The 15617-nt window shown below is 41.6% G+C and overlaps 1 protein-coding gene across 50 annotated transcripts in view; it reads right to left on the bottom strand.

Annotated features, from left to right (window-relative positions):
- The window catches only part of MAP7 (microtubule associated protein 7), a 176851-nt gene that overhangs the window by 50324 nt on the left and 110910 nt on the right, over nucleotides 1–15617 (bottom strand). For all 50 annotated transcript variants that reach the window (XM_084955193.1, XM_084955201.1, XM_021072611.2 and 47 more), the window contains 2 exons: nucleotides 15004–15105; nucleotides 6196–6273 (listed from right to left, as the gene is read on the bottom strand). In XM_084955193.1, the coding sequence (XP_084811319.1) occupies nucleotides 6196–6273; nucleotides 15004–15105 (180 nt within the window). The remainder of the gene's footprint in view (nucleotides 1–6195; nucleotides 6274–15003; nucleotides 15106–15617) is intronic.

Below are 15617 nucleotides of genomic sequence, written 5' to 3'. Positions count from 1 at the left end.
TGGAGAAAAACAGAGTGCTAGTTGTGGAGAGCTATAAATTTGATTAACTTAGAGCCTCACTGAAGAGACGGCCTTACCCAATACCTGAAGGGGGAGAGGGAATGAGCCATATGAATCTCTCAGGAGAAAGGTCCCAGGTGGAGCACATGGCAGTGTTAATTCCAAGTTAGAAAATCGGTCTTTTTCACCTCAAGAGCCTCAGAGTTCCTGGCTCAATAGTAACCATACATTAAATATTAGCTGAATGAATATGTGAATCAAAATAGCATGAAATAGCTAAAATAAAAAAAAGGTGGTGGTCAGTATTACATGAAACTATCTGGAGTCGAGAATTTGTACGGTGGCATAAACTCTACATGCACTGATGTTTTTGAAGAGAAATTTGTAACCAGGAGCTAGTCCAAGTTCTTACAGACTGAATTACTCTGAATGGACTCCAAGGCTAGCAAATGATCAATGCCACACAAGTTTCTCAAACAGATGTCAGAATCGGCTCCCACACTTTACATTCACCTTCTTGTTCTATGTCAAATGGAGAGTGTGCACAGCACCCATGCACTTTGCTCGTATGAGGAAGGAAAACGACTCTTCCTGTCCCTGAGAGCTGGAAATACGCCCAGCTCTGAAACTTGGGAAAACCCACCACCCGAATCTAAGGCACAGGGACTGATCTCTATTTAACAGCATCACCGTCTGTCCAGAAATGGAAACATGGATCTTGGTGACCCTGTACACATTAAAAATATGCTTCAACAGCCCACATGGCAGGAAGAAAAAGGGGTCTATTAACTATCCCATTCTTTAAGATTCTCACAGTTCCTTTCTCATGCTAGAATGTCACAATGTATACATATATATTTTTTAATCTTTTTAAGGCTGCACTGGCAGCAAATGGAAGTTCCAGGCTAGGGGTCGAATTGGAGCCATAGCTGCCAGCCTATGCCACAGCCATAGCAACGTGGGATCCAAGCCGTGTCTGCGACCTACACCATAGCCCATGGCAACACCATTGAGCAAGGCCAGGGACTGAACCCATGTCCTCCTGGATACTAGTCAAGTTCTTTACTGCTGAACCACAATGGGAACTCCCACAATATATTTTTAAAATAAATGACATTACATAAAATAACTTACATCAACAACTCATGGCAGGCCTATACAACAAAAAGTACAACCATTGTATAACTTGCTCTTAAATGTGATAATACATAGTTAAGTATTTAGAATATGCTTGGTCCACAGTTAGCGTTCAATAAACACTATTATTATTAATGAATAATATTGATATTTAGTTAAATGCCTGAGTAAAATCAGGAAAATCAGAAAATATTTATTACGTGTCTATTTTATATGTAGTGTTGCGCCAGGTACTGGAATAAAAAGAAATTAGAGGAGTTCCCGTCGTGGCGTAGTGGTTAACGAATCTGACTAGGAACCATGAGGTTGCGGGTTCGGTCCCTGCCCTTGCTCAGTGGGTTAACGATCCGGCGTTGCCATGAGCTGTGGTGTAGGTTGCAGATGCGGCTTGGGTCCCGCATTGCTGTGGCTCTGGTGTAGGCCAGCGGCTACAGCTCTGATTCGACCCCTAGCCTGGGAACCTCCATATGCTGCGGGAGCGGCCCAAGAAATAGCAAAAAGACAAAAAAAAAAGAAAAAAAAAAGAAAAAGAAATTAGAATACCATGGCCATACTCTTTAAAAGCTTAAAATACACACAACCAAAAGGTTCTATAAAATCCAAATAGAAAAAGTTTTGGAGTTCCCGTCGTGGCTCAGTGGATAACGAATCTGACTAGGAACCATGAGGTTGTAGGTTCGATCCCTGGCCTTGCTCAGTGGGTTAAGGATCCGGTGTTGCCATGAGCTGTGGTGTAGGTTGCAGATGCGGCTCGGATCCCGCATTGCTGTGGCTGTGGTGTAGGCCGGTGGCTACAGCTTGGATTAGGCTCCTAGCCAGGGAATCTCCATATGCCAGGGGAGCAGCCCTAGAAAAGGGAAAAAGACAAAAAAAAAAAAAAAGAAGAAGAAAAGAAAAAGTTTAGCAGTGTATAAAACAGCACTAGACTGTGAGCTAAAATGAGATACTTATGCAAGATACAGAGTAAGAAAATGCGAGAATGCGAGCGTTTCCGAAGGGGAAAGATCATGAAAACCAGGAAGGCTTCAAAACGAAGGACTGGTACTAACTGTGATAGAGGTGAAGGAATGAAGTACAGCTGTGAGATAGTTTTGGGCAACTAAAATCTCAATGTACTAAGGTCTGGACTAGGATGAGAGCAGAGGCAGCAAATTTGAAGACATGGATCTGAGACTCATGTTGAAGATAGAGGTCTGCTGGTCTTGCAACTAAATGGCCTTAGGGATGGAGAGTGCAGCAACTTCCACCTACATACCAGGCTAGAAAGAGCTGAAGCCCCAGCAAGAGGACTAGGCTGAGTCCAGACTGACCCCTGGTACCTGTAAGTAGCTCAATAGGGCAGGGTGGAGACTACGCAGAGCACCACACTGGGCCACCAAGGAAGAGAGAATGTTTTTTTCTGCAACCAACAGTTAAGACTGGTGGTCACAAAGATGCCAGTGCCTCTCGCAGCAGCAGAAAGTATCAAAGATAACTGAGAGATAGTTTGGGGGGCTGGTGGGCAGAAAAATATTAGTGAAATTGGGGCATAGAAATTACTCAGATGAGTTTTCTGGAATGAAAGTGGATGGACAGTTTAAATTGCACAGAAGCTGAGCTTTAGATAGTAGGAAAGCATCTACTGCCTTATGAGTAAGTTGGAAATGTGAAACCCATATTATCAAAAAGGAGAAACCGTGAGAACAGATAACAATTCTCCTCACCCACCTCAGGAAAAATAAAATTAAAGCTTAGAAAATGGATGGCAGAAAAAAAAAAAAAAAAAAAAAAAAAAAAAAAACATGTGGAAGTCATGAGAAAGAAAGTTGAAGGAATGGCCTGACCTGAATAGAATTGAATGAAATAGAGTGGTTGAGGAGATTTCTTCATGTGGAAAGCTTTTAAGGCAGAAAAATAAAGCTTTTAGAGTACATATGCTCAAGGAAATGAACAGAATAGTCCCATACTTAAAGAATTATGCCTGATTTTATGTGATAAACTGAAGGATAATGTAGAAAGAGCAGGCCACAGAACATAATCCCACCTTAAGCATTATAGCATGACTCAGAGATTTAACCCACAGAAAGTTATTAATAGATCCTCCCTGTTTGCAAAACAATACCAAACAAGACATGCCACCAAAAACAAAGACCTTTATTCTTCTCTTTACCTTGTTTTTTAAGAATGTAGATTGGAAAAAAAAAAAAAAAACCTTTAATGATTTCAATATTAATTTCAACTTACATCCAATGTGAATAATCAACCTCACTGGCCAATCACTTTAAACATTGCTTTGTTGGAATTTCTGGAAGGTTCTTTTTTTTTTACTTGGAAAGCTTTAAGATTTGAAAGCTTGGTAATAGTTGATATTATCAACTGCTTTTGCGTTTTCACAAAGCACACCCCAAAGATCTGCTATTAAGTGAAAGCCCGTCCCCCCTGCCCTTTATTTATTTATTTAAACTATTCCACTGTCATCATAGCTTCTGCAAAGCTATGAGTAGTTTATCAGATGCCCTTTGATTTTTAGAACTAAAATTTTTAGAAATGACCCTATATATTCTAGGGCACAGCTTAAATCAGATGCTTAGATTTTAGATGACTATTTTATAAATATATGTGTGCATTTGCATGTATGTTTGTATATTTATGAAGATTAGTTTCTAATATGACAGCTTAAGTGGAAATAAGCAAAATGATAGTGGTTTAAATTTTTAAAAGAAAATGCAATTAATGCAGAAAGAATAAAACAAGTAAAATAAAATGTAAATAAAATGGATTTCATAAAAAGGATGACTTTCAACAACAAGAGCAAAGCTGTGACAACAGGCTGATACCATAATCTGAACATTACTTTGATTCACAGAATATTCTGATGAGCCTATCACGTTACCAAATGACCTTTTCCCACCTGTCCTTGCCTCACTGCTCTACAGTCCCTACCTCTTCTAGCTTCCCGGATGACTGTCTTTGTCCTCTAGCTGGAAGCTCAGGTGACACCTGACACCCACACCCCCCCAGGCTGGGTCAGGTGCTTCTCTGGGTGCTCAATGCCCCACAGGCACACCCCTTCCATATCACCCTCTGTTAGAACTGCAGTGTGTTTATCTGAATCCTTTCCTCCCACCAGACTACCCCTGGAGGGCTGGGTCTCAAACTCTGTTCTTCTTTTAAACACAGTAACAGCAGGTAGAGTTTTGAAGTACCTAAATTAAAGAGCCATGTGCTACATCATCAATATGAATTAAAACAATGGGCTACATATTAAGGAAAAAATCCAACTACTCAACACAGGAAGCTAGGGAGAATTTGCAGGCTGAGACCTACATAAACTTTATAAGATGGGAGATCATTTTTGTGTGACCAGCATGTTCATACTTTCCACCAAAAAAACCTCCCCAATGTTTCTTGGATTTGAAAGACAAAGAAACTCAAATGGAAAGGTAGGAGTTAAAGTATAAAAGGTGATTCATGAGGTGATTTAAATCATAAAAGAGTGGTCTCCTGACCTTGCGGAGCTACTTTCACTCAGGCGGATGTGAATCCACGTTGCAACACTAGGAGTGCATTTAATAGTGTGAAACCTGACCCGACAGGGATGGGGTGGAGAGGGGAGTGGACACAAGTGCTAATCCTTGTTTGGACCCAAAACCGCAGTGTAAATACCAGCCACCTCAGAACAGCAGCCTGCTGCTTCCCACTGCTCATCTGGAGCCTCTTCCTGCTTTAGGAGCTCTCCTTTTTCTCTCAGTTCAATCCACTTGTCACACCGACCTTGACTGGGGAGCAGTGGGCACAGTTCACAGAAGGAAGATCTCCAGACCGCACAGCATTGCAAGGAAAGAGGGAGCCCTCACGGCCACAGGCAGCCCTGCTCTCCAGAAACCTGCCAGCCCGAGGGAGACCTGCCAGAGGCAGGAACTTCAAGCCTGGGTACAACCTCTAAGCACAGAAAAACTTACTGTTTACTTCCAACAAGTCATTGAAATTTGTGTTGAAAAAAACCTTGGCAGCCAAAGAAATGACCTCATGTGACCGTGACGGCAAGGGAGAGAAAGAGGCCTGTGTTTCAAGAATGTAAATAGTCAACAGACTTTTGAAAACCAGCTTCCAGGGAATTTCACAAATTTGGGTTCTTCAATACAAATAATCAGAGGTGGAAATATGGGGCTGGGTGCTCCAACTAAAACATGAACTCTTACAAAATGCAAGAGAACTTTAGAAAAGTTTTGGGTCATCCACTGGAAAGACTGTGACAACCTAAATCAGCCCTGGTTTTAAAATACGCAGATACTCTGCAAACACTGAGACATGCCGACCAGACAGTTCATCTTTGCAAGGCACATAAAGAGAGTATCCTGTTTTTAGCAACTTTGCATAAATGGACGTCAAAGTCAAGGAGGAGCTGGCACCCACATCCTTGCTCAGTGTTCTAGAAGACAAGGACTGCTGAGTGCTTGAATCTTGGCTTCCTGGCAAGCTAGTCCCATGACCCGGCTCTCTAGGTGATTAAGGGGCAAATACTGCAGTGGCTAGCCTTCTGCAAGAGCCTTAGGTAACAAAAGAAAAATCAGACACCTCAGCACTAGGTCTTGTGTTTTTCCTGGCAGCATACTGGCAGCATCTGTCTATAAATTCAACAGCAGCATTATTTTACCACGGAAAGCAGTGAGTGCCCTAGCAGTGCACAGCCTCATAACTGCTGACATAAAAGAACCATCTGCCTCTTCCCCTGGTATTTTTTAAATGAAAGGTAAGGTGAGCCATTGTGTCATACACATACACACACTCCCACCACTGCCACATTAAACTGCCTTGATTGTGCAAGAAATGAAAATGACCCTAATCCTGGGCCAGACTTTATTCTTGCCTAAAATTTAGTTCTATGTGTATCTCAATCACATACTAAACTGTTTCCTAACCCATCTGCAAAACTCCTAACAGCCTGCTAGAGAGCATGGTTATTAGCGTGATGTCCATTTGCTCAATGCTAAGTGTCCATTATCCTAGAGGGGGAAAAAAAACAGGTAACATTTCAATGACGGGGTCCCTGAAAGGTCCAATGAGGGCTGGGGTTACCTAGCTGCTTCTCCCGCTCCTCACGCCGCTCCCGGGCCAGCCGCTGTCGGTCATCAACTCGCAGCACAGGTGGAGGGTCTAAAAAAGAGATTAAAAAAAAAAAAAAAAATGAGAAGAGAAGCAGACTAAGAAATGATACACTCTGATAAATATCTTTTTGTCCAATAAATCTGACGAATGAAATATTACCATGTCTTAAGTATATACTACAATTAGTACACATGTTTATATTTACAGTGAAATTTCCTGAGAATTTTCAAGTATTTTCTTCTATTTAAAAATATTTTCGGGAGTTCCCGTCAAGGCTCAGTGGAAACGAATTTGACTAGTATCCCTGAGGATGCAGGTTCGATCCCTGGCCTTGCTCAATGGGGTAAGGATCCAGCATGGCCGTGAGCTGTGGGGTAGATTGGAGACGTGGCTTGAATCTGGTGTTGCTGTGGCTGTGGTGTAGGCTGATAGCTACAGCTCTGATTCCATCTCTAGCCTGGGAACCTCCATACCCCGTGGCTACAGCCCTAAAAAGACAAAAAAAAAAAAAAAAAAAAAAAGAAAATTTTATAAGAGGTGAGATCCCAGAGTTCTCTCTCATCACAAGGGAAAAACCTATTTTCTCTTTTGGTATCTATATAAGATGATGGAATGTTAACTAAAAGAACTGTGGTAAACATTTCACAACATAAATTATTATACTATGCACCTTAAATATACAGTTTAATTGATGTTCTACGTCACTTATATCTCAAGTGCACAAAAAGAAAAAAGACAGACAGCCCCACCACCAATTTATGTAAAAAACATCAACTATAGCCTTTCCTTTATTTTCATTGAAAAGTATATATGAAGTTTTGTGACCCTAAGCTACTGAACTTGTTTTTATGCTTTAAACAATCTTTTCCCTAACAGCAGATCGACTCCCAAGTGAATTTATACTGAGGTGCCAGCTAGAAGTGAAGAGCCCAGCTCTGGAGTTAGGCGTGAGATCACTTCCTGTCTGTCACTGACTCACTATGTACACGTGGCTGGGTTCCTTGCCCACTTAGTCTCAAGCTGTCATGCAGGTTTCCTGGGTTTTTACGTCTTACCTATGAGGATAAAATAGAGCTTATCTTACATCATTGCAAGGATTAAATAAAATAATGCTTGTAACAGTTGGTGCCATGCCTACCACTAACACTTGGTAAATCTCAGGAAATTCATTCATCGACTGAACACACTGAAAACATCTACTAGGCACCAGGCAGTGTTTTACATGCTGAAGAGAGAGCGGTTAACAAAAAACACAGAAATCTATGCCCAAGTGGGGTTTGCTTATGGAAAATATGACAGACATGATAAATACATAAAATACAGAGAATGAAAAAAGGAAAAATATATACGATGTTAGATTGTGATAAATGCTAAGGAGACAACAAAAGGGATTGTGAAATGGCGGGAAGGGGAGGTGTGACAGTTTGGACAGGTGCCAAGGAGGGAAGTCTAACTGTGAGGGTAGCTTTCATGTGTAAACACCTGACAGAAGTCAGGGAGCTACTGTGCAAATATTCCAAGAGATGAAAAGCAGGTGCAGAAAAGGTCCTGAACTGGTGAGTAGCTGAGATGTCTGAGAGAATACTAGGAAGATCTGAGCCACTGGAGCAGTGAGATTAGTGATGGGCTCAGAGTGAGATTAGTGATGGGCCTGGGGTTGGAGGAAGGACTCTGGGTTATGCACTGAGTGAGATACCGCTTCGGGATCTCCAGCAGAGGGCTGCACTCTGCCTGTTACTCTATAAAATGAAAAGCAAAATAATAATGGTGCCGAAGATATCAATCAGGTTTCTTTTCTTTGCTACTAAATTGACGCCACAATTTGAAGATCTCATATTAAAAATAGAAACTGACTGGAATAATACTTGAGAGACAACAGGATAGTGTTTCATCAACAAATTTAAAGGCCTTGCATCCCAAATGCCTATTACATGTTGTAGAATTGGTACATTTAAGGGAAATAAAAACTGCATAAAGCCCATAAGGAGCTGCATCAACCTGGCCATGTGCATCATGGGCAGGACCAGGCGATGATACCTTATGCTTTTCCTTTGCTTTAAGGTATTTTTTTTTTTAATTGATAATAAGAACCCCTCACTAACTCATACTCATTATGATAATTATTTCCCAGATTTACTAATCATTCATGAGATTTCTCAAACACACACACACACACACATATATATATGTATGTGATATACACAATGCCAGGTCGTTGACCCAGTGCACCACAAGAGAACTCCTCAAATCTTTTTTACATAGAAAATTATGTTCTCTGGTCTCAAAAGGTTTTCTTCTGAAACCAGAAAAGGGATACTGATAAAAATTATCTTTAGGAGTTCCCACTGTGGCTCAGCAATTAAGAACCTGACAGTCTCCCTGAGGATGTGGGTTTGATCCCTGGCCTCATTCAGTGGGTTAAGGATCTGGCATTGCTGCAAGCTGCAGTGGAGGTCACAGATGCAGCTCAGATCCTGCACTGCTGTGGCGTAGGCCAGCAGCTGCAGCTCTGATCTGACCCTGGGAACTTCCAAATGCTTCAGGGGCAGCCATAGAAAGAAAAAAAATTAGTATTAAAGAGGTTTTTCAGAAAGGAAAAAATACAATTGAATCGTTCCAAGTATATAGTGAATTTTCTACAATTCTTTGTCTCTCATTTCTACTCTCACATCACTTTTCCCAGGAATAAAATGAAGGTATAGAAAATATTTTGACATCATGAACATTTCACATTGTTTCCCAGTAGATCTAACATTGTTAGAAGAGAATTAAGTTACATATTCTCAGAAGGCAAACTTTTAAGAGAAACAGGGTTTTGGTGGAAGTGACTCTATAGCTGCACACCGCATCCAGACTCCCACTGGGGATGACTGAAGGGCAGGAGAACCGGCCGACCAGGGCACTGCTAAGAGCAAGAGCACCAGCTGGTAACATCCTGTCTGTGGCGACATGTGTAAACCTGGACTGTCCCACAAAAACCGGAACTAAAGAGGGACCCTCGAAGAGCGAGAAAAGCAACTCGCGTGGACAAAGGTTTTTTAAGAACTCACTAGACCTTGACTTCCAGCTGAATAATTACTGTTTATACAATAAATTACTTCTCTTAGGGCCTGGCATTTTACAAAGCACTTTCGTGTATCTTATCACTTTCTTCTTCACAATAATCCTATGAGTTGGCCAAGCATCTAGTCATTCAAGAGTCATTACGCCTGTTTTCCAAATGAGAAAAACCGAGGGAAATAAACATATGTGACTAAGGAAGGTGGCGCAGTTGGGTGTCAGGGCTAGGGCTTAAAATCACATCTTCAACTCAGTCCTGTCCCCTCTTTTCACAGCTTGGCACCTACAGAGTCCTCGGAATGGCATTAGAGAGCAATCAGAGAAAGGCTGGAAGACTGCACATCTCGCTTTCCTCTGTGAGAGAAATTTACTTATAATAAAGTAGAATGCAGTTTTAGAGGCTTTTTTTTTTGGGGGGGGGGTCTTTTTGCCTTTTTCCAGGGCCGCTTCCCGCAGCATATGGAGGTTCCCAGGCTAGGTAGACCCCTAATTAGAGCTGTAGCCACCGGCCTACGTCACAGCCACGACCACATGGGATCCAAGTCTGCGACCTACACCACAGCTCACGGCAATGCTGGATCCTTAACCCTCTGAGCAAGGCCAGGGATAGAACCCTCAACCTCATGGTTCCTAGTCGGATTCATTAACCACTGCGCCACGGTGTGAATTCCAGTGGCTTTTTTTAAATTAAAGACTTGTGTTGGGGGATGGCAGAGGGATAAGAATTAAAAGAGTCTTGTTTTGTTTTGTGTTTGTTTGGTGGCCGCATCCGTAGTTGTGAGCAGCAATTCTGGATCCTTAACAACTTGCGCTGGGCTAGAGATCGAACCCATGCCTCTGCAGCAACCCGAGCTGCTGCAGTTGGATTCTTAACCCACTGTGCCACAGCAGGAACTCCAAGAGGGATTTCTAATAAATGTGTGTTTCTTTTTCTGTTAGGTACATACACTGCACCTTATAAAAAATAGTGGCAATTTTCTCTTCTAATGAGGTCAAACTTAATCATTCTGAGGCAGCCGATGGAATTCTTAGGAACCATCTCACACTCCTTTGACAAGTGAGTAACATATCTGTAACTTTACAAAGTGTCTCTCTTGGACTAGATTCTCCGATTCGGAGCTAAGAGTACCCGTTCCTCCTGGATGACACCAGACAGGGTGTGCCCATACTGATGAGCACCTCGAGGGCCTTCCATTCTGTGTTTTAAACCTAAAATGTTACCAATGTGAATGTGAATAGCTGCTTTCTAAACCTGAGATGTTTTAGAGCTCAGGTATCAGAAAGTAAAGGAGGGAGGGAAGGAAACAAAAAATTTACCCGGTTAAAAAGGGCCCTTTTTCAGTCAGTCGGGAAACTCATATCTGGTTAGGGTAATACTCAAAATATCCCAAATAGAGCAAGTACTTTGCTTTTTCCATGCTAGAGTATGAAAATCAATAAACTGCTTTCAATAGACATTTCCATGACTCGTCTCCCATAAAATCAAAAGGTTTTACTTAAGCCACTAACTCCAACATGGAGCCTCTTATATACTCTTTTCAGAGATACTTGGGAAAATGACATGGTGGTTTAAAAAATACGAGTCTGTTATTTACCTTTGCTTATGTGTGTATATAATAAGGCAGACACAAGGATACTTAAAGGACACAACCTGAAATGAACTATCTCCTTGTTGAACTTGACTCTGGCAACACAAATCAAATGGCTCTATAAAGAGATGGCCAATTGGAGTGGAGAAAATTGTCCAGCCTCTGTGCTTTCTACGCACATGCACCTCGCTTCTCACGCTGGAAATGCTGTGTTAGAATGATCTATTCATACACTGATTTACTCCACCATACTGTCAGCTAGCGGGAAGGAATCATGTCTCTTAACAATACTTCCCTAGAACCTATACAGTGCTAACACCAGATGAATAAATAAGTTATTGGGATATAACAGTATATATTGCACAGTAAAGAATGGCAGGAATTAGAAGTGATGGTTGATGGGAAAAAGACTCCAAACCATTTAACTCTGTTCAGTACTCATGGTAAAAGAAATGGGATTTTCATGCTAAAGAGCTTCTACTTCTACAAGGATTCTCTGTGGAGTATAAGGGACAAAAGTCCATGAGAATAAGCTTGATGAGGACAGGGAGCTTGTTGATTTGCTCATAAAGTATTTCTTACAGTCTCGGGTATAGGACAACCACTCAATAAACATTTAGATGGTGTCGGGCTTTGGGTGGATAGATAGATAAATGAGTGAAAATGCAAACTAAATGGGGAAATTTCAGGCTGCAAATTAAAACTCAGCTGAAACAACACATCACTTGTCACTAATGGTTACTCAAGCAATACTAGCAATAGTACTTGTTATTCTTCTTCTAAATGGCAAGCTGGATTTATATGTTCTGTTTGAGACTTTTACTGCATGGGGGAAAAAAAAAGCCCCATAAAACTAGGTACAATAGGGAATGTTTTCTATGAGGTTGGATACAGTTATTTCCATCTTTATTCTCACTGATTCACTACCCTTTTTTATTTATTTATTTTTGATTCACTGTTCTCGAGTGACTTTGGCCTTGGATGCAGCATGAAGTAGACTTCCAAGAAACCTCATGGCTATCTTTAGTGTTGTATTTGAGTTAATTTTTCTTACTTGTGTACCAATCATAGATTTTTGGTTTGCAGTTATTCTGAAGTTTTGATATAAGGGTATGTATGTATATATATATGAGATTGTTTTAGGTTGTTGTTCTCTTGGAGTTCTTGTCGTGGCGCAGTGGTTAATGAATCTGACTAGGAACCATGAGGTTGCGGGTTCGGTCCCTGCCCTTGCTCAGTGGGTTAAAGATCCGGCGTTGCCGCGAGCTGTGGTGTAGCTTGCAGACGCGGCTTGGATCCCGTGATGCTGTGGCTCCGGCGTAGGCTGGCAGCTACAGCTCCAATTAGATCCCTAGCCTGGGAACCTCCACATGCCGCAGAAGCGGCCCTAAAAAAGGCAAAAGGCAAAAAAAAAAAAACCAACAAAAGTTGTTGGTCTCTTAATTGCAAGTTCATCTCCAGTGTCCTGCTTTTGTACCCACCTCTTCTCACGATTTCTGATTTTGGTGGCATAATTGTGCATGGATGATTTTGTATCTTTACTGTAATATACTTTTACTGGTCATTGGTGGTATTTTTGTTTCCTGTTGCGGCCTTTTCTTTTCTGCCTAGAGAAGTTCCTTTAGTATTTGTTGTAAAGCTGGTTTCACGTTGCTGAATTCTCTCAGCTTCTGCTAATCTGTGAAGCTTTTGATTTCTCCTTCAAATCTGAATGAGAGCCTTGCTGGGTAAAGTAATCTTGGTTGGAGGTTTTTTCCTTTCATCACGTTTAATATATCATGCCACTCCCTTCTGGCCTGCAGAGCTTCTGCTAAAAAATCTGCCAATAACCTTATCAGGGTTTCCTTGTATGTTATTTCTTTTCCCTAGCTGCTTTCAATATTTTCTCTTCGTCTTTAATTTTGGTCAGTTTGATGAGTATGTGTCTCAGTGTATTCCTCCTTGGGTTTATTTTATATGGTACTTGTTGCACTTCCTGGATTTGAGTGACTGGTTCCTTTCCCATGTGAGGGAAGTTTTCGGCTATTATCTCTTGGAATATTTTTTCTGTCTTCTCTCTCTTTTCTCCTTCTGGCACCCCTATAATACGGATGTTGGTGCATTTAACGTTGTCCCAGAGCTCTCTGAGACTCTCTTCATTTGTTTTCAATTTTTTTTTCTCTTTTCTGTTCTGCATCTGTAATTTCCACTAATCTGTCTTCCACCTTGCTTATTCGTTCTTCTGCCTCCTGTATTCTGCTGTTAGCTGCTTCTACTGAATTTTTTATTTCAGTTATTGTATTTTGCATCTCTTCTTAAGTTTTATATCTTGTATCTCTTTGGTCAGTGTTTCCTGTAAGTTATCCATCTTTGCCTGCAGTTTATTTCCAATGTCTTGCATCATCTGCAGTATCAATAGTCTAAAGTCTTTCTCCTGGAGGCTGAGAATCTCCTGATCACTTAGCTGATTTTCTGGGTTTTTTTCTTTCTCCCTCATCTGAGTTATAGTTCTCTGTCTTTTCATTTTTATAGGTTTTTGGTGTGGTGACCTTTTTACAGATAATAGAGTTGCAGCCTCTCTTACTTCTGGTGTCTGCTCCCCTTGTGGCTGAAGTTGGTATGGGGGCTGCTGTAGGCTTTCTGATGGGAGGGACTGATGCCTGCCCACTGGTAGGTGGAGCTGATTTCTATCCCTCTGGTGGGTGGGGCTTTGTCTCTGGGTGAGATTAGAGGCAGCTGTATGCCTGGGAGCTCTTTAGGCAGCCTGTTTCCTGATGGGCGGGGCTGTGATCCCACCTGGATTGTTGTTTGGCCTGGAGCTTCTCAGGGATGATGGGTGAGGCCAGATTTTGCCCAAATGGCCACCTCCAGAGAAAGGCATGCTGATGAATATTCCCAAGAGCTTTGCTTCCAATGTCCTTCCCCCACAACAAGCCACATTCACCCCTGTTTTCCAGGAGGCCCTCCAAGAAGTGCAGTCAGGTCCAACCCAGATTCCTATGGAGACTTTGCTTTTGCCCTGGGACCCAGTGCAGGTGAAAAGTCTGTGTGTGCCTTTTAAGAATAGGGTCTCCGTTTCCCCCAGTCCCGTGGAGCTCCTGCTTACAAGCCCCACTGCCTTCAATGCCAGATGCTCCAGGGGCTCTTTCTTCCAGTGCCAGATCCCCACACATGGGAGTTCGATGTGGGGCTCAAAACTCTTACTCCTGTAGATGAGTCTCTGTGAACCAGTTACTTTCCAGTCTGTGGGGCTTCCCACCTGGGAGGTATGGGGTTGCTTATACTGTGTACTTGCCCCTCCTACCTCTTGATGTGGCCTCCTCTTTGTCTTCTGGGGTAGGATATCTTTTTGAAAGTTTCTGGTCCATTTGGTTGAAGACTGTTCAGCATTTAGCTGTAAATTTTTTTTGTTTTTAGGAGAGAAGTTGAGCTCCAGTCCTTCTATTCCACCATCTTAATCCCTAATTGTCCAGGAAACCTCATGGGATGTTCAATTTGCCTTTACTCTCATTTGACTGCTCATCATCATATTGTATATTGGTCTCTTCCAAGGACCACGCAATGGCTGTTGGATACCTGGAAGGAGCTGCATTGTCTATTCAACTGTTTGTACTGTGTTTACAGCGTGTTTGCTTCTTTGTATCACTGAGTGGAACAGACCATGAATCACAGGCTATTAAATGAAATTACTGTGTAGGTGTACAATCCTTGCAGGGAAGGAGAACAAACACATAATTTTATACCAGCTCTGCTGTGTGTAATGATTTCTTAAAGAGGTTTTTGAAAAAGTCACAAAAGAGATAGGCAATAATGCTGGGCATACGAGTACAAAAAATGGTGTCATATCTGTCATTTCAGACAGAATGGAAAAATTACCTCTTATACACTGCTTGATAGTAAACAGCACATCCACATATACCACCTCATCGACTGTCAAAATGATTCTGAGAGGTAAGTAGGGCAGAACTTTGAATCACCATTTTAAAGAGAGAAAATCAAGATGTAAGAGGTTCTCTGACTTTAAATCACGTGAGTCAGACAGAGTGTGTGTTTTGGTGGCAGGGCTGAAACGAAGCTCTCTGAAATTCCAGCAGGCCTAAGACCTCTGGGATAACCTTCCTTTTTCCAGAGCAAAGGCAATGCATAGTACCTGGTTTACTTCCTGAGTGGTTGCTATTTTGTCCTGAAATAGCAGAGGAGGACCGGTTGGAGGGAGCGATTTTCTTATCTTGCACTTTGTTGCCATCAGGCGCTATACAAATGAGACAAAGAGAAAAGACATACTTAGTTTCTTAAAATTTATTCAGTCAACATTCATTGTTAGCCCTTGTATCAAGTATTAGGCAAGATTCAGGAAACACCAATATTAAGTTCAATCCCTGCCCTTAAGGAGCATACTATTCAGTGGGAAGGAGACCCCAGAAACAATGGCCTCAGCTCAAGTGACCAGTCCTACAGCAGTGGTGTCTTCAGGGTCCATGAACAGGCCAGCAGTTCTCAGCTGTCAGTTCATACATAAAGCAACCATGAGGAAGTATGGTTGGAACTTAAGAGTCTCTGATCTTTGTTCTTAGAAAATTCTACATTAGGAACCAAAAAATTCCAAGAATATAATGCAGAAGGTCACTGAAAGGAAATGAGGGGATATAATTTACTAGGATTTTGGAAAAGCCTTTAGCAAATATTCAATAACAAAGACTATTCAAGAGACTAAGTGAAATGTATTCTGGGAAAGGAATAAAGAGCAGAAATATCAGTCAATTC

Source organism: Sus scrofa, chromosome 1 (genome assembly GCF_054392235.1).
Source record: "Sus scrofa isolate SSC_HxYL_T2T_F1_AM1 chromosome 1, Sscrofa_HxYL_maternal_Yorkshire_Landrace_v2.0, whole genome shotgun sequence".
Classification (NCBI taxonomy): Eukaryota; Metazoa; Chordata; class Mammalia; order Artiodactyla; family Suidae; genus Sus; species Sus scrofa.
The sequence above is the reverse complement of the archived record's forward strand: the minus strand, read 5'-3'. Positions and strand labels throughout refer to the sequence as shown.